Source organism: Schistocerca nitens, chromosome 6 (assembly GCF_023898315.1).
Source record: "Schistocerca nitens isolate TAMUIC-IGC-003100 chromosome 6, iqSchNite1.1, whole genome shotgun sequence".
Lineage (NCBI taxonomy): Eukaryota > Metazoa > Arthropoda > Insecta > Orthoptera > Acrididae > Schistocerca > Schistocerca nitens.
In genome coordinates this window covers 319398483-319418846 of record NC_064619.1, presented here as the reverse complement: position 1 = coordinate 319418846, position 20364 = coordinate 319398483, and the positions used below count along the sequence as shown (strand labels likewise).

Sequence of the window (20364 nt, the reverse complement as noted above, 5' to 3'; positions counted from 1 at the left end):
TTCCCATTGCTGCTGGTTTTCAATTTCGGTTTTTTACTGTTTCCTAAGTCACGGGCTGGGCGCTAATGACCATAGAAGTTTTGCGCCCTAAAACCAAAACAAAAAAAAATCCAGAGTTCATCATCTTTCTGTACTCAGTCCAGTGTGAAAAGTCAATATGGCTTCTCACACTGTTGACATGTGAAAGACAGTCAGCCACCACATTATCAGTGCTTGAAATGTGTTTAATGTCAGTACTGAATTGCGCTATAAATTTGGGATGGTTATATTGGTGAGGAGAGCAGGTGATACTGTTCTGCTTAAGTGCATAGGGCAATGGTTTATATCCATGAAGATTGTAAATATTGTTGCGGGGCATCAATAGTCGAACCCGGGACTCCAGATGGCCAAGCTGAAGCTGGGACCCACCGCACCACTTTTCGTCAGGAGGCCGAGCAAGTTCAATAGTGTCCAGGGGCAGTGCAGAGTGATACAGCGGTATTCGGAAGCATTGCTTTATTCACATAATTCACAGAAGCGTGATGTCGGTGTGCCGCCCACGGCATTGTCCCGCGAGTCTGGTCGTCTCAGCACTCCTGGACTGCCGACACCGCTGCTGCAGTCAACAAGACCACCCGACGATGGAAGTCAGCACTGCTTCCCCAGTCGCTGCCGCTGAGCGTCACGTTTTGCACCGTGTAGCTGCCTGCGATTCCAAAAACTGTTACAGTCCCTGGTCCCTGCCACCCTCCGCCCCATTTGGCCTGCTCTGTCCGACCATGGGATGAAGGTGGTTGTACTGGCCACCCGGGGCCTCGGCCACTGCTGCCCCCAGGACAGGACTGGACTCAAATCCGCACCCTCCTTCATGCGGTGCCACAACTTGCCGCTAGTGGCGCTTGCCAGATGGCAACACCCGCTGCCGACTCTGGCGCTACCGCACCTCCTGCAGCGTATGCCTCGCCCGGACCCTGGTACGACAGGTGGGAAGCAAACGTGGCCCGTCCTGGACCCGCTGCAGGCCGCTGTCACTGCGCTCCTACAGGCAGACCATGCAATCTCCAAGTACCCGGCTGCCGTTCCATCCCGTCCCGTCCCTGTGTTGTGTCCCTAGAGGCGAAATACAGCCTGAACAAGTACATAGAAATAAAGAATAGGTTACACAGAATAATTACAACATTGCTGCCAGACTGGCCCCTATAAGCGTAGACCAGCACAGGTCCAACCCGACTCTCAACTGACCTGGCACACACGTTATAAGCTGAAAATACCTGTCTATTTAAACTGCTTTTCCCCTTGCTCTTGATGTAGTGTCAGAGAGAGTCAGAAACTATGGCAGGGATAAATTCCTACACATCAGCCATCTACAAGCCCCAGGGGCTCAGCATTCATTTGCTGGGTACGGGCTTGGCGACCCCGGGGTTCATGAGCTGGGGACTGGTAAGCACCGCCAGTCCCCTGTCACCATAAGCTCTGGGCATACTTCAGTGGCACGGCTGTGGAATGTTGTGTGTCTCAGGGAATGGGGATCGTGGCTTGACCGCCCGAATATTGAGGATGGAATAAACCTCTATAAACAACCCCTCAATCTCAAGGTGTGCTGCGCGCTGATGAGATGTATGGCTGTTGATGTGGAACAGTCGTTAGCAGACAACCTCTGGGGAACTTGCTGCACCTCAGTTTTATTAGGCTTACCTAGGCACTTGGGGCTCTGTCTAGGTGGACTTCTATTTCCCTAGCTGCTCGTGGGACCAAGATGGAACCCTCGAACTTTTATTCTTCTCCTCCCAGCGGAAAGGGTGGGCCGCTGGTAGGTTCTAACACCCAATACAACAAGAGGGCCCTTGTAGCCAGTCCTCCTGATTCAGTTACTGGTAACAGAATGCAAACTGCTTCACAGAATGTGTTTCTTATAATTAAAAGAAAAGAGGGGAATTTCGATAAAGTTTCACTATTTTATATACAGAAAGGCTTAGAAGGCATTTCTAGCACCTTAACATCTGTCAAGCGCTTGTGAAATGGAACCTTATTGGTTGAAACATCTAGCTTCCAGCAAGTCAAGAACCTTCAGAAGGCACAATTTCTTGGGGAGTTTGTGATAGAGACTGAATTGCACAACACCTTGCACTAAAGCAAAGGTGTTGCGACTTGCAGAGATCTCGTTGACATTCCCCAAGACGAACTGAAGGCTGAATGGTCCCGTGAAGAGATTGTTGACGTGCAACACGTTATGAAATGGGTGGATGGTGCTCTCATGGAGTCCGACTCATTTATCCTTACTTTTAACAGCACAAAATTGCCAGAGCATGTTAAGGCAGGTTTCCTACGTCTCAGTGTATGGCCTTATTACCCCAACCCCATGCAGTGTTTTAAATGCCAACACTTTGGACACACTACTCTCGGCTGTAGAGGGGAAGCCACTTGTGGGAAATGTGGTAAAGCTGCCCATGAGGGAGTTGGTTGCTCCTCTCCTCCCAAGGGTGTCAACTGCTCTGGGGATCACCCTGTGTGGAGTAACCCACGTTCACTGCCTCCTTTTCTTCCGTTCTAAAACAGCCAGTCTCAAAAACTGATGCCGCCACACAAACGGAGGTTGCTACTGTGTCAGCACTAGCACCTGCATTTGTCAATGTACGTGTGCTGCAGTTCCTGTGAAGCCTGCTGTCCCCCCCCCCCCCCCTTTTTCCCCCCGGCCTTCTGACCAGGCCATGGTAGCTGACATCATGGACCTTCCTGCCCCTTCCCGGGTCCAGTCTTGTGCACTGCCCAGCGCTGCTACACCCCCTACTGCTTCTGAGGTTTTGGTTTCAATGCCACCTCAGACCAAAAAATCTAAGCCAAAGGTAAAGACTTGCCTGCTGAAAGGAGACTGAAGTTATACAGTCTGCTGATGTTGATGTCATTCTTTCTGACGTCTCTCTCGACTCCTCTTCAGAGGCGTTGGAGGTTGATGTGAGCCTAGGGCAATCATCTCACTCCAAAACTGAGCCTCCACCTGTTGTGGGCTCTCCTCCCCGACAGAAAGTGAGGATGAAGATACTCCCACCCTGATAGATGGCTCCCATTATACAGTGGAACATGAATGGATTCCGGACACATGTAGAGGAACTGAAACTCCTAGCACAGCAACACCCCCCCCCCCCCCCTGTGCTTGTGTTTACAGGAAACACATTTAAAACCATCTGATGCTCCTGTACTAAGGGGCTATATGTTATATCGCAAGGATGACCTGACTGGAGAAAGGGCCAAAGGCGGAGTCGCCGTGTTTGTCAGTAATGGTTGCAGTTGAAATTTATTCACGTCGGAGGCTTATCGTTTGCTCCCTTTATTTACCTCCTCTGGATTCAGTGAACTTAGAGGCTCTCACAGATCTTATCGAACAACTCCCCCACCCATTTCTCCTCCTGGGAGACTTCAATGCCCATCATGTCCTGTGAGGCTCCACTTCTCCGTGCGCTCGGGGTCGAGTTTTGGAGAGCCTCCTGACATCTCAAGTGTTGTGCATCCTCAACACTGGTACTCAGACTCATTTCTCTGCTGTTACTGGGTCATTCTCAGCCATTGACCTATCTTTCTGCTCTCCAACCCTCACCGACTCTGTTCACTGGGAGGTCATTGACAACCTTCATTCCAGCGATCATTTCCCCATCTGCATTCATCTCCTGGGTGGTGTATTGCTGGAGCAGAGGCCGCCATCGTGGATTATTGGCAGGGCTAACTGGCCACTGTTCAGTCGGTTGGCTGTCTTTGACCACTGCAACAGCGTACAGGAATGGGTGGATCACATCACACTTGTGATCCATCATGCTGCTGACCTGTCCATACCAAAGTCTTTTGGCCCTCTTAAGCGGCGCCTTGTGCCTTGGTGGACAGAAGAGTGCCATTCAGCCATCCGGGACAGGCGTACGGCTCTTTGATGATTTAAATGCCGCACAACAGCAGTCAATCTTACCGCCTTTTGAATCGCGAGAGCCAGGGCATGCCGTGTCATTAAAGAGAGCAAGAAAAGGTCATGGCAGGAGTTCCTGGACTCCATCAACCATTCCACTTGTTCCACAAAAGTATGGGAAGCCATCCTGAGGATTTCCGGTAAATGCCGCCGTTTACCAATAGCTGCAGTCCTGAACCAGGGATGCCTCCAAACGACACCCAGAGCCATTGCTCAGATGCTGGCAGAGCAAGCATTTTGCACAAAGTACTGCCACTGCGAACCAGGATCCAGCGTTTCGTCGCTACCGTACAACTGTCAAAAGAGCAAACTTGGACTTTCGGTCGAACAGTTCTGAGGCCTACAACTCCCCTTTCTCCATGTGGGAACTTGAATCGGCACTTACTGAGACTTCTGACACTGCACCAGGTCACGACCACATCCGGTACTCCATGCTTCGACATCTGCCAGCGGCGTCAAAGGAAATCCTCCTCGGACGTTTTAATCTCATATGGCAGACATGAGTGTTCCCCACCTCGTGAAGGGAGGCAATTCTCATCCCTTTCCTCAAACCAGGAAAGGACCGCACATGTCCCAGTAGTTATCAGAGTATCGCCTTGACAAGCTGTGTTGGAAAGACCCTGGAATGGATGATTAACCGTCGTCTGGTCTGGCTGTTAGAAACCAGACAGCTCCTTAGCCGCTCTCAGTGTGGATTCCGACAATTTCGGTCCATGGTCGACAACCTGACGCTCCTAGAGGCAGCTATTCAGCAGGCTTTCCTCCATCAGCATCACTGTATCGGTATCTTCTTTGGTATCAGTAAGGCATATGATACTACTTGGAGACACTGTATTCTTGCACAACTGCATCAATGGGGCTTTCGTGGCCGCCTCCCCATTTTCATTCGGTCTTTCCTGTCTCAGCGGTTTTTTCAGACCCGAGTTGGTAACACACTGTCTGATCGCTTTGAGCAAGAGAACGGTGTCCCCCAGGGCAGTGTTTTAAGTGTTACCCTCTTTGCCATAGCCATCAACAGTATAATGTCTACAGTGAGGCGTCCAGTACAGTGCTCCTTATTTGTGGATGACTTTGCTGTTTTCTGTTCCTCCTCCAGTGTGGCAACCGTGAGTCGTCAGTTGCAGCTAACAGTGCAGTGGTTAGAGGAGTTGGCTGCAAAGACGGGTTTTTGGTTTTCTGCCGATAAGTGTGTTTGTGTTCATTTTAATCATTCTCTTCGTCTTTTTACTTTGCCTGCCTTGCATATGGGGGATACTGTCCTACATTTTAGAGACACAGTGCGGTTTCTGGGCCTAATTTTTGACTCCAGGTTGTCATGGCCACACCTGCAAGACTTAAAAGCCAGAACCCTGAAGGCACTGAACATCCTCAAGTGCCTCAGCCACAGGTCTTGGGGAGCGGAAAGGGCACATCTCCTTCAGTTTTATCAGGCTTTTGTGTGTTCACGGCTGGACTAAGGGTGCACAGTGTATGGGTCAGTGAGGCCGTCTTATTTGCAGATCCTTGACGCTGTCCACTATGCTGGGATTCGAATGGCCACGGGTGCTTATCGGACCAGTCCCACACCCAGCCTCTGTGCTGAGGCTCGGGAACCGCCACTTACCATCCAGCGGCAGCTCCTGCTGGTGTGCCAGGCTTGTAAGTTTCTTGCAGCTCCAACCTCACCTGCTCACCATATTGTTGCTGATCCACCTCTGGACCGCCTTTTTTCCCACCGTCCTCGGGCTACATTGCCGTTTGCGATCTGTGTGCAACGTGTGTTAGAGTCTCTCAGTGTGGAGTCTGTACAACCCCAAATCCTGGGCTTTAACCGCCTGCCACCTTGGTTACTGAAGAGGCCCAGAGTGATTTTAGATTTATTGCAGTACAAGAGAGATTGCATTCCTGCCACCGTTTTTAATGCAGCATTTTCTGCCATTTTATCTGAGCACCACGACTATGTAGCTGTTTTTACAGATGGGTCAAAACAAGGGGATTCCGTTGGTTGCTCTGTTGTTTCTCCAGATCGTGTCCTCAAGGTCCGACTACCTCAGACTTTTACTGTCTTTGATGCAGAATTGTCTGCGATCTTGCGGGCACTGGAGCAGATGAGACATTCTTCCTGTCCTAAATTTCTTGTCTGTTCCAATTCACTAAGTGCCCTTCACTCATTGCAATGTTTGTATCCAGCAGATAAAATAGTCCAGACCATCCAGGATGTCCTCCTCCAACTACAGCGACTGGGGAAGGTGGTGGCTTTCTGCTGGGTTCCGGGGCATGCCGGCATTGCTGGGAATGAAAGGGCAGAATGAGAATTTCACTCTGCAGCGGAGTGTGCGCTGATATGAAACTTCCTGGCAGATTAAAACTGTTTGCCCGACCGAGACTCGAACTTGGGACCTTTGCCTTTCGCGGGCAAGTTCTCTACCATCTGAGCTACCGAAGCACGACTCACGCCCGGTCCTCACAGCTTTACTTCTGCCAGTATCTCGTCTCCTACCTTCCAAACTTGGTAGAGAACTTGCCCGCTGCAGAGTGAAAATCTCATTCTGGAAACATCCACCAGGCTGTGGCTAAGCCATGTCTCCGCAGTATCCTTTCTTTCAGGAGTGCTAGTTCTGCAAGGTTCGCAGAAGAGCTTCTGTAAAGTTTGGAAGGTAGGAGATCAGATACTGGCAGAAGTAAAGCTGTGAGGACCGGGCGTGAGTCGTGCTTTGGTAGCTCAGTTGGCAGAGAACTTGCCTGCGAAAGGCAAAGGTCCCGAGTTCGAGTCTCGGTCGGGCACACAGCTTTAATCTGCCAGGAAGTTTCAATGAAAGGGCAGATCTCGCAGCAAGGAGGCGTGTCTCGATCCGCAAGTATCTCAGTGTGCTATCCCCCTGCACGCACTCACCTCGCTCAAGCCCACAACGCGTGTATGGTGTACTTCCTTTCAGCCCTGTTGACGGGACGAGGTTCTCCTCACTCAGCTTTGGATAGGCCACAGCCCTATGATGCATGGCTTCCTGCTCCAGCGAGAGGACCCTCCAATGTGTGGTGCTTGTGACATCCAGGTCACTGTGCACCACGTTTTATTGGATTGCGTTTTATTTTCTGACCAGCGGGCCGCGGCTGACTTGCCAGCGGACCTGCCATCTCTTTTAGGCAACACTCAGACGAATGTGGTTAAAGTTTTAAAGTTCTGTGCCATGCCAAATGTTTTTACAAAGATTTTAGGGAGAGGATCTTAATTTGCTCACTGTGTGACAAGCTTGCCCATATTTTATGTAAGTGGCCAGCCAATGACAATTTCCTGTGGCATTCTTGTTGCTACGTTTTCCCTTTTCTTATGTTTTACTTTCTTGTGTAGCATTTTCCTTCTTTTCCTGCTTTCTTTGCATGTGTGCTTCATTTTTATTAAGTCTGTCCACATTCGTTTCTTTTAATGTGTGTCAGGGTGCTGATGACCTCGACGTAGAGCACGCATAAGCCCCAACACACACACTCTCAGCCATCTACAAATCGCCACTTGGCTCTGGTCTAGTACCTCGCCTCATATCGCAATAACTTCAAGCTGCCTCGTTGTTGCTTCACACATAGCAAATCGTGTGTGCAATACCGCTGTCGCAGCACTGCACTGCACTCGCGAGTACCATGTTTGCATTGCCTGGCCTACTTGCTGTCAACTGTTACAACACCCTGCCAGTGGCCTCAGATGCCACGTCCAACTGTGCCTTCATTGACTTTTGATAAAGTTTCTGTAGTGGACTGTGAAGGCAGCCAGTCCACAGAGACGGGTAGCCGAAAGGGCACGCGTCAACTCACGCCGTCTGGCGTTAAGTCTGGAACAGGATTCGTAATGAATGTGATAAAGAAAAGAACATAGCTACTAGAACACTTAACTTTTATATTGTCCTTTGGTATACAGCATTCTGGATGATACAAGTGAGACTCTATCTTGAGGTACATGCAATGGTACAAATGGCGCCTTGCTAGGTCATAGCCATTAACTTAGCTGAAGGCTATTCTAACTGTCTCTCGGCAAATGAGAGAAAGGCTTCGTCAGTGTAGTCGCTAGCAATGTCGTCGTACAACTGGGGCGAGTGCTAGTACGTCTCTCGAGACCTGCCTTGTGGTGGCGCTCGGTCTGCGATCCTGACAGTGGCGACACGCGGGTCCGACATGTACTAATGGACCGCGGCCGATTTAAGCTACCACCTAGCAAGTGTGGTGTCTGGCGGTGACACCACAGTTTCCTCTTTTCTACGACTAAGACTAATACTAGCACAGCAATATTTGTGCCTCAGTCAGCAGTTGAACATATTTAACAGCTCTGTGCACAGCCAAGAGCTCACGGTCATATATGATCCACTTTCCCTGAGATGAGGACAGAAATACACCAGTGGTTGTCATGAGCTCTTTGACTATTGTTGTAACACCATGCTGAAAGCTGTCTGGCTTGTGTTCACTGCTAGTGCTAGAGGCGTTTTGAGCTTGGAATGTGCAAGGAGAACTGCGTCAAGCATGCCGCATTTCGTGGCCTCAAATGCAGAGCACATAGCTCAGGACACTACACTAGGGATATAATTTTCACTTTAGGTGACGCCAGCACCACAATCAATGGTTCCTGCAATTCTGCTGTGGTGGTAGAACACGGTGATAAAAGTTCAGTATACCTAGAAACGAATTCAGTTCCTCAATTCTGGTTGGTCTACTTAGGTGCAGAATTGCTTCAACCTTGTCTGTGAAAGATAGAGGGCCTGCAAGTGGAATTCTGTGTCCCAAGAAAGTAAATTCAGGTTGTCATAATGCTCCAGATGCTTAAATATAGGGTAGTTGTAAACATGGCCACATCATCCAGACATGAAAAACAGAACAGAATGACTTGAAGGATAGAGTCAATAAATCTCTGCCATGTTGGCCTTGTGTTCCGTAATCCAAATATCATATTCATGCTTTCAAACAGCCCAAATGGCTCTATAATTATGGTCTTCAGAATTTCTTCTTTTGTCACTGGAATCTGCATATAGGATTTTGCACATTCCAATACAATGGATATCATTGCACCATGTAATGCATGATTGTAGTCCCACAAGAGTGGCACAGGGTAACGGTCAAACACTGTTCTCGAATTAAGTGCACAATATTTGCCATAGGGGTGCCAGGCTTCACCTGTCTTAGGCACTAGGTGTAAGGCAGAGAACCACAGACTACTCAATGGTCTGATATTGCCCTCTTGTGGCATAATGTCAAACTCCACTCTAGCAATGGCGAGGTGGTCCAAGGCCAAACTCCTAGTTCTCCATGACACTGGTGATCCATCTTTCATTTCAGTATGGTGCACAGTATTGTGTGGCATTAGCTTAGGCAGTCCTGGCTGTATGGTCAAATTTGGAAACTGACTCTTGTGCAGGCATCAGCTTCACACTTTGTATGGCTGCATTGTGATGAAACCCAGTGAAAATTAACCCAGAAATACAGTCGACCATCTGGCAAGAGGTTGTAATGTACCAAGAGATCTGCGCCAGTTATACTTCTGTGACGTCTGCAACAGTAAAATTGCTAGTGTATGGATGGCATAATCCTAAGTTCAAGTCCATCCTCTGGCTGCCGTAGGTCATGACAGGCAAATTGTTGGCAGTCAATAGACAGAAGACAGTTGGCAGCCTGCAGTGATGCTTCGGATATCATGGTAGGATACTCAGATCTGAATCAGTATGCACCAGGAATTTCAGGCCAGAACTTCGGTTGCTAATGAACAGGAGATGAAATGGTGATGGGCAACTGGTTGCACCTATGACCGACTACCACTGGAATTCGAGTGAAAGCACATCACTGCACATTTTCATGCCTGCTCGCCAATCTCCAGTGATACCAACACATAGGCTGCTCACGCTCAGAAGATGTAGCATTGCTAGCAGATTGGCTTCTCAGACGTCTGGGGTAGTACCTTCTGTTGTTTCCAGTGCTGCTTTGTGGCAACAGCCTGCCGACTTGTGTGCATAACATATCCATGTTTACTGCATGTGTATTGTTATCAGTGCTTACTACTGTCACTGAGACCATTGTACTGCTGCACAGTGTCGCAGCAGCACTAATCTGAGCCTGGCCGATAGCTTTCTGTCTGTAAATTCCACCATAGTGTCCAATAACATGTTCATTTTAGATGACACTACTGCCTTTATCTATGGTGACAATCTACTGCTCCACAGAGTGCACAATAAATTGTCTGGTACAGTGACTGTATCTACCTTCCTGTGCAGATGCCTTAGATATTGCTACAGCCTACCATCTCCAGTGTCCTCTTGTGTAAGAACTTCGCTTATCCTATCATCCTGTGAGGCAGCAACTCTCCATTTAAATTCCGTCTTGAGCTTCTCAAAGGGATGTAGTGATGACATCTTGCAACTCAGGCATAAAGTGATGAACCATTTGGCTCACTACGAAGCTGAACTTTGTTGCGTCAGCCTTGATTCCAGTGTAGCAGCAACTTGCTTCCACCCCTGCATCCTGCAGGCCTGGGTTATTGGCCAAAACAGAGGCAAATGGACTGCTAGTCTTGACACAGCTGATTCTTCTGACATGCTGTAAATGCGATGCAAATCAGTTGCTGTTTAGCTCCTTCCATGTCTAGATCATGTCACGGTCACCACTTGTCAGTTTCTGCTCAACTTTGGCTGATTGGCATTTGCTTGGATGCGATCATAACCAGAACTGGCAATCAAACACTCGTTTGGAGGTGTAAGAACTTTATTGTGAGTGTGTCATATATTGGCACTCTGCTAATAGATAGAAAAGAGTTATTGCATTTTAATGTACTGATCCTTTTCAGAAAACAGGGTTCTTTGTCAAAGGGAACTAGTTAACGTAGTCACCAGAACAGTAACGCAGCAAAAAGCAAAAACAATATATGTAAACATAGCTGTGTTTTTTTATTTGGAGAAGGCTTACAATAATTGCTGGAGGACGAGCATCCTCTGTAGAACGCACATGTGGGGCTTCCAAGACCGTCTGTCTCATTTTATTTGGGAGTTTTTATAAGACAAGGTTTTCAAGGTACATGTGGGTTCAGTTTTGTCAAACACTTCTATTGAGGAGAACAGGGTGCCTAAGGGCTCTGTGCTGAGCGTAGCCCTGTTTGCCACAGCAATTAACCCTATGATGAACTGTCTCCCAACAGCCATCTCAGACTCTCTTTCCATTTATGAGTTCACGATCTGCTGCAGCTCTCAGTGAATCTGTTTGCATGAGCTATGATTTCAGCAATGTTTCGATCATCTTTAGTCGTGGAGCATCGACAACAGCTTCCAGTTTGCCACTGAAAAACCTGCCTGTCTGAATTTCTGGAAGTGTAAGGAGTTTCTTCCACCACCCTTACATGATGGTCCTGTTGATCTTCCATTTGTTGAAATCACAAAATTCATGGGGTTCACAATCGATAGGAAACTCTGGTGGTCCTCCCACATATCTTGCCTCTCAGCACGCTGTACCCTCTCTCTAAATATCCTACATGTTTTAAGTGGTACTTCATGGGAAGCAGATCAGAAAATCCTCTTCTGCTTAAACCAGTCCCTTGTCCAATCAAAAATGGACTGTGGGTGTCTAATTTATTCATCTGCACAACACCATCTATTTTACACCGTCTCAACACAATCTGCCATTGAGGCATATGTTTGGCCACTGGAGCTTTCTATACTAGCCCAATTACGACTGTCTATGATGCTGCTGAACTACCCCTGTCATACCAGAATGGTGTTCTCCTCAGCAGATAAGCATGCCACCTTTCCTCTATTCCCTTTCATCCATCCTATGCATTCTTTTTTTGTGACATCACTGATTGCCAATACGGGGCAAGCGCAACTTCTTTGTTGCCTCCCAGAGGGCGCTTTGAGTTACTGCCGCGGAAGCTTAACTTTACATTACCTGCCACATTCTACATCTACATCTCTACTTTTCAGACCACCATGAGGTGCGTGGCAGAGGGTATCTCCCATTGTACCAGTTATTAGGGTTTCTTCCTGTTCCATTCATGTACGGAGCATGGCAAGAATGATTGTCTGAATCCCTCTGTCTATGCAGTAATTATTCTAATCTTATTCTCATGGTCCCTATGTGAGCAATATGCAGGGGTTGTAGTATATTCCTAGAGTCACTATTTAAAACTGGTTCTTGAAACTCTGTTAATAGACTTTCTCAGGATAGTTTACATCTATCTTCTAGTTCAGTTCCTTCAGTATCTCTGTGACACTCTCCCTTGGATTAAGCTGACCTGTTACCACTCATGGTGCAGTTCACTGTATTCATTCAGTATCCCTTATTAGTCCTATCTGATACGGGTCCCACACTCTTGAAAAATATTCTAGGACCGGCAGCATGAGTGATTTTTAAGCAATCCCCTTTGTATACTGACTGCGCTTCCCTAGTAATCTACCAATAAACCAAAGTCTACCACCTGCTTTACCCATGACTGAGCCTATGTGGCCATTCCATTTCACATCCCTACAGTGTGTTATAATCAGGTGTGATGGGTGAGAGATCTTCACAATCTTGGCTTCATGCAGAGGTGTGCATTCATCTTGGATTTAGTTCACTTCTCAAGAACATTACTCTAGATTCAACCTACCACTGTAAGTTTCTCAAACTTGGCACATAACTCTGAGACAGCACCTTCATCTACACTGATGGCTCTAGAACGGAGCATGTTGTTGGACACTCCTCTGTCACTGGTAACAAAAATTTTAGATTCCAGCTTCTAGAACAATGCTCAGTTTTCACTGCTGAGCTTTTCACTCTCAATCGGGCCACCCAGTACATTTGACAACACAGGCTTCTCAATTGTGTAGTATGTTCGATTCACTTAGTGCCCTCCAGTGTCTTTACATATAACCCCCCCCCCCCTCTTCCTGTAATACAATGAATCCAAGAGTACCTCCGCATATTGTCTGGTGGTGGAGGCAACATGATGTTCATGTGGGTCCCTGGTCACGTTGGAGTGTCAGTAAATGAAGCTGCTAACGCTGCTGCCATGGCTGTGGTCTGACTGCCTAGGCCTTTTAGTTGTTCTGTCCCTTCATATGATCTCTGTGTTGTCACACATAGGCACATGGTGTCATTCTGGCCAAAACATTGGTCTTCTCAATATGCTATCAGACTATGGGAAACTAGGAAACAAAACAGTGGCTTGGACAACTTCCTTTCACCCCTCTTGTCTCGAGAAGACACAGCTAAGCTGTGTATTGGGCACTGGTGTTTCAGTCACCATCATTTATTAAATGTAGACCCTGCACCACTCTTTGTTTACTGCAACCAACCATTGACAGTGCACCATTTTCTGACCCAATTCCAATTTTTTAACCGTTTATTTTAATGTAGGTTTGCCACCTGAATTATCCATTATTTTAGCAGATACAGCATGATCTGTAGGTCACATTCTACTTTTTATTCATCATAGTAGTATGGCGAAGGAAATGTAACTTTCACCCAAATGAACGACCTTCTCAAAGGGGAAGTGATTATTTTTAGCTATTCCTCTACTCCAGCTGATTAGGCTCTATGAGTATTATTGAGTTCAAATTCTTTTGATAATTGACCTTTTTAAGTTATGACATGGGTGCTTATGACCTCAGCTATTTTGCACCTTAAGGTAACAACAAACAATCATTACATGTGAATTAACAAAACAAGGACTAAAAGGCGTGGTTGACTTTACTACATCATGTGACACTGCACCACCAACACTATGCGAACACTTAGTTCTGCAATAGCACGTGACAGCACTCATGTTAGACACTACAAATTGAACAGTTCAGAAAATCATTGACATATGAAAAATATTCTACGTATTTTGGTTAGTGTTCAGACCATTGTTACTGGAATGTACAGGATTTTCAAGATGTGTGAGATTATACACATAAAAAATGAGAAACAATACAAACCTCTTACAGAATTGGAAATTATTTGATGTACTAATCTGTTACTGCACTTAACTGTAAAGTTGGATGATAGAAAGGTTATATAAATAGTTTCAGAACACTGATATGTCTGTTTTTAAAAGGACTTTTTTTAATGCAGAAGTCAAATTTTTCAAAAATTTGAGAAATTAAATGGTATGTCTTTCCAAAGCTGATGTGCTTTTCTACCATTCAGGCTTAATAAGCAGAAATATTGATGCAAAGAAGGTATTAAAAGTCAGCAGATGCATTACAATGCTTGTCATTTTTTTCACACATGTAAAGATAATGAAAGTAAACAGTCATTTTTCAGTCACTCACTGTATTTGCAAAAGGCCTTAACAGTGTAATAAATATATTGCTAGCACAAATTAACCTTGAGTTATATTAATTGCAGGTGCTGCAATTAAACACAAAATGATGACTGAAGTCATTGGGACAGAAACAGAGTTACTGAAGATTTCACCCATGTTCAAGGAACATTTTCTCACTGATATATTAAAAGACATGAGTGGGCAACCAGATGCAGCACTTAAGGGCTACACATTGTCTCCCATGGCTAATCAGGCAGACTGCTATGCAAGTGACATTAGAAGAATACGAATTGAAGGCACATCACATAATGCCTCTAAAGCTTGTTCTGTATCAGTTATTATTAAAGCTTTACCATCTAATATTTGCCACAGAAAATCATTTAAATTGGTAGAATTCTACAGAAATGAAGTAAACTTCTACAAAGAGGTAAGAAAAATTCATTTCAGTGGAAACACAAACATTCAGATTTTTATCTTCATCATCATAAGTATGATTAACAACAAATATTTTCAAGCATTACTTGAAGAAAATAATTATGAACTTAATAAATACAGTATTACTTAATATTCAAATACTCACACAATGAGGGTGTCAATTTCTTGAGACTAATCTGCACATTGTTAAATTACAGCCTGAGGAGCTGTGATGCTAACCAATCTGACAATACAATCTTAGGTATATGAGTGAGAAGATGGGCTAATATATATGTGACAAAAAGAATGTGAAATGAAGTTTACATTTACAAATGTCACTGTAGGGCACACTAAACACAGTACGCTTCATCTTGAAAGTGTTCTTTGTAAGATTTATTTTTGTGTTTTTCAGTCAAATTAAATTTTATTCTTATTAATGTTGAATTAGAATTGCAAGATGATGCAGCCTACTATCATATTTATTTTGGCATACAAGAAATTTGTCATATTAACTACCATGCTTGCTACTTAACAAAGATCTTGAATTTCACAAATTAAATTGATGATGGAGATTATCATGATGACACTTTCAAAACTGAAACTGAATGTATTAGTTATAGTATAGAAAGCAGTCTTAAACACCTCACTGTGCACTCAACTTTCCTTCACAATTTGTTCATATGTAATCACACATTGAAAGAAGAGAGAGAAATTTGAATCAGGTAACTGATGCAGCAGGTAGTATAAAAAATGCTCATTTTAGCATTGTGCTCATTTTAGTAACAGGCTGTATAATATGTCAATGTGTGGCATAACATGGATGAATACAGACAACCAAAATCAAAATGCTGGATGCTCTATTTTCAGGTGGCGCCATCTTGCTTAAGTAATTGTTGCCGTTTGCTGAAATGTAAGCTCAGTTTGCTCCAGGCATTCTACATGTGACACTCTATTTTTGCACACAACTAGCTCAGTTCTTGATTTAAAATTCCACCTTGCACTGGAAACATGGGAGACTTTCCTCTTCACTATGTCAGTTAGCATCACTGTTCACTATGAAGAAGTATGAAAACTCTGGGAATCTCACTAAGGTCAGAGAAAATATTCTGACTCTTTGCTTGGGTGAAAAGCAGATTCTGCTTACGGCTTATGACATAACTATGAACAAAGCAGGCATGTTTAAAATGCTCTGTCAGAGGAATCTTCACATGTGAATGACAACTGCTCGTAACAGCTACACTATTGTAGCTCTGAGCTATAACTTTTATCTGAATTATTCACAGTATCCAGTAAAGTTTCTTTAAGAGATTCTGCTAAAGCTTTTGCATCATATTCATGAGGACTGAGGAAAGTCCAAAATCTTTCTGCAGACTTACCCTCAGAAAAAAAAACATGTTTGATACTCATGACAAACTGAGAAGTTGTTGAAAGTATCAAATGTCTCATCAGTACTAATTGACACAAAATGAGCAGCAGCAATTTCATTTCTTACTTCTTCATGATAAACCTCCAACATACAAGAAACTGAAACATTTTAAATATGTTTAGAAGTGTCTTTGGAAACAATAGCCATTGAAAGGTGATCACTAAGCACAATATCAAGTTCATCAATCAAATTTATAAGATAGAATAAAATTCCTGGATTTCATGAATCATTGTGTTTGTCACGTCCATGAAGCATGAATTTAAAATCACCACAAAATTTAATAAAATCCACAATTTTATAGAGTATGCAATTATTTTTGTGACTGGTCATTGTGTCTTTCAATTGAGTGCCTATAAGCACCAGCCAGTTGTCCAGTATCACACTTCCCTAAAAGACTGTGTTCTAGCTGTGCAGTCATATGTGATTCAGTCCACTCATGTTTATTTATCTTCTGTGATAAATGTCCAAGAACATCAACATCTCTTAGTGTTGAAGTCATTTCATACCTAGCGTTTTCTTTTGCAAGCAACAGACATGGAAAAACAGTACAATTTCTTTGTGACACCACAACCAAATAACCAACCCACTATCCTCCAATTGTCTTGTCTGAAAGTTCTTACAATTTCTTTAATTTTATGCTTAAGTTTCTTGACTAATTTGATGTCTGACATTGATCTCCCTGGGTCCTTGATATGGAACTCATCTTCAAGCAACAGGAAAGAGAAATTACTTACCCTTGAGCCTCTGCAATGAATTAACACACATGTTGACTTCACATTGTAGACATTGTGTACCTGAGAACTCATTTCTTGAAACTCACAACAGCATATCAAATCCTCCTGCATGAAAAACAATAAAATCTGGCCACAGTATTGGTAACTTAACTGCAACAAATAAGAGAGAACTCCTACCTAACATTGCTGACTAGACTTTTCTTGTTATTTCAGTTCCAGATATATAATTGTTTTCAGGGATCAACAGCACAACAGATATTATAAGTTACATAAATGAAATAGATTCAGAATCTGCTAATTATGTGTCATGATGAAATAATGACTGTGGAGGAAGAGGAATTGCACTTGAATGAGGTACAACAGCATGAAGGGAAGCTGAGTCTCTGATGGATACCATGAAGGAACATTGCTACAACAAATGCCAGGATAGGAGGCACTTTGTGCCCCCATTCCAGTCTTCATCCCTCACCAATGAACTCAGTGGCTGGAATATGGTTTCGGGGGGTCCAGGACCAGATTTTGCACATGGATTTTCAAACGAGACTGTAGACATCAGCAGGGAGGTTAAAATATACTACCAAATAATTATCTGTCACAGAGACTGGAGAATGGATTATTTTAAGTTTAAAAACTTTATGCAGTGTAAATTTTTTTCAGCTGCAAATATTTCTACGGATTCTCATTGCTCTGTTGTGCCATACGTGTTATAACCTTTAATCACTAATAAATTGCGTGGATATACAAAAGTAGAAACACTAGCGGGTTACATGCTACTAACTCCGTATCTGTCATTCGACTGCCGTGCCGTGACATGCGGCCGGCGCCGTTCATAGCCAGGTGGCGCTCCCGCACTCGGTCGAGCTGCGGAGCGCCTCTATCGCCGTGTGCGCGTACTGACGTAGCGGCACTTTTAAATCTCGTGGCACTGTCACAACAATAGGACAAACTGCTACTACCTTGGTTTCATACAGACTGAGTAACAATAAGGCCATGCCACTTATACCCATCATGTGTTACAATGATGATACAGTGATATGATCAGCTAGTCATAAACTGCAATACAACAAAATGGCAGTTAGATCAGATGTGTGGTATTTTCAACTTTACGTGGTCGAAATTGCATTTTTAATGTTATTTTGCACTCTTCCGACATATCCACAGGGTATGATCATGTGATTTATTATTCTAATGGGAATTTTCTAAAATCTTTCCAAAAACACATTTAAGAAATTCACCATCATTTCCCACAAAAATAACATCTCACTGAAACAGTTAATGCATCAACATTTTCTGTTAGAGTTTCAGTCCTTTTTAGTCATGTTGTGCATATCAACCAAAGAAAGCCTAAGTGGGACTACTTTAAATGGGAAGAAAGCAGACCATCAGAGATTCTGGGAAGAATCCATTTTAATCTGTCCTTGATAGCTGAGAAATTCTCAGTTTTTGCATGGTCTTGACAGTAAGTCAAGTATCATTCTCTCATTGTCTGTTTATTTCTTTTGGTTTCCATCCAGCCATTGTTTTCAACTTTCTTAATTACAAAAACTCACCAGCTGGTCTGTTGACTCCACCATCAGTCTTTAATGTTCTCTACGCCTACATCTATGTCTGTACTCTGTAAGCCACATTATAGCATGTGGTAGAGGGTACCTTTGGTAGCACTACCATTTCCCCCTTCTTTGTTCCATTTAGAAAAGGTGCATGGGAGTAGTGCCTCTCTATAAACTTCCATATGATCTCTAATTTCTAAGATTTTCTGGTTATTGTCATTTTATGACACATATGTGGGACAGAGATTTAGGATTCAGGTATTAAATTGTATGACATTTCCAGGGGCAGATGTGGACTCTGACAATCATCTATTGGTTATGAACTGTAGATTAAAACTGAAGAAACTGCATAAAGGTGGAAATTTAATGAGATGGGACTAGGATAAACTGAAAGAACCAGAGGTTGCAGTGAGTTTCAGAAAGAACATTAGGGAATGATTGAAAAGAACAGAGGAAAGAAATACAGTGGAAGAAGAATGGGTAGTTTTGCAAGATGAAATAGTGAAGACAGCAGAGGGTCAAGTAGGTAAAAAGATGAGGTCTAGTAGAGATCCTTGGGTAACAGAAGAGATATTGAATTTATTTGATAAAAGGAGAAAATATAAAAATGCAGTAAATGAAGCAGGCAAAAAGGAATGCAAACATCTCAAAAATGAGATCAACAGGAAGTGGAAAATGGCTAAGCAGGGATGGCTACAGGACAAATGTAAGAATGTACAGGCATATATCAGTAGGGGTAAGGTAGATACTGCCTACAGGAAAATTAAAGATACCTTTGGAGAAAAGAGAACCACTTGTATGAATATTAAGAGCTCAGATGGAGAACCGGTTCTAAGCAAAGAAGGGAAAGCAGAAAGGTGGAAGCAGTATATAGAGGGTCTGTACAAGGGCGATATACTCGAGACAATATTATGGAAATGGAAGAGGATGTAGGTGAAGGTGAAATGGGTGATATGATACTGCGTGAAGAATTTGACAGAGCACTGAAAGACCTAAGTTGAAACAAGGCCCCAGGAGTAGACAACATTCAATTAGAACTACTGATAGCCTTGGAAGAGCCATCCCTGACAAAACTCTACCATCTGGTGAACAAGACGTATGAGACAAGCGAAATACCCTCAGACTTCAAGAATAATATAATAATTCCAAAACTGAAGAAAGCAGATGTTGCCAGGTGTGAAAATTACCAAACTACCAGTTTAATAAGTCAAGGCTGCAAAATACTGACATAAATTGTTTACAGATGAGTGGAAAAACTGGTAGAAGCTGACTTTGGGGCAGATCAGTTTGAATTCCATAGAGATGTTGGAACACATGAGGTAATACTGGCCCTACAACTTATTTTAGAAGATAAATTAAGGAAAGGCAAACCTACATTTCTAGCATTTGTAGACTTAGAGAAAGCTTTTGACAATGTTGACTGGAATGCCCTCTTTCAAATTCTGAAGGTGGCGGGGGTCAAATACAGGGAGCGAAAGGCTATTTACAATTTGTACAGAAACCAGATGGCAGTTATACGAGTTGAGGGGCATGAAAGGGAGGCAGTGGTTGGGAAGGGAGTTAGACAGGATTGTAGCCTATCCCAGATGTTATTCAGTCTATATATTGAGCAAGCAGTAAAGGAAACAAAAGTAAAATTTGGAGTAAGAATTAGAATCCATGGAGAAGAAATAAAAACTTTGAGGTTTGCTGGTGATATTGCAATTCTGTCAGAGACAGCACAGGACCTGGAAGAGTAGTTGAACAGAATGGACAGTGTCACAGTGTCTTCAAAGGAAGGTATAAGATGTGTAGTAACATGGTTCACGTTTTCCGTCGCACTTCACATAGTGTAGACCGGGAACTGTCTCCTACTCATGCCTGATGTGAACTGCTTGGGCATGGCCCGTGCTGCCTGAGTTGTTGTTGTTGTTGTTTCACCGGCAGAGGTCACGGCCGAATTCTCGCGTGCCCTCTGGTGGATGGAACTATACTTGCGGCAACTACCGTCCGTGACGCGCCGTGCCGATGTGCGCCTCCCGCGATCTTTCTGGTGGCTACTGCACTCCTCCCCCTTCGCGGGGTGAAGCCACTGTGATCCACTGCGTCAG

At 44.1% G+C, this 20364-nt stretch overlaps 1 protein-coding gene across 2 annotated transcripts in view; it reads left to right on the top strand.

Annotated features, from left to right (window-relative positions):
* The window catches only part of LOC126263712 (uncharacterized), a 73291-nt gene that overhangs the window by 16607 nt on the left and 36320 nt on the right, over nt 1-20364 (top strand). For both annotated transcript variants that reach the window (XM_049960856.1, XM_049960855.1), the window contains exon 2: nt 14234-14577. In XM_049960856.1, the coding sequence (XP_049816813.1) occupies nt 14254-14577 (324 nt within the window). In that variant the 5' untranslated portion in view covers nt 14234-14253. The remainder of the gene's footprint in view (nt 1-14233; nt 14578-20364) is intronic.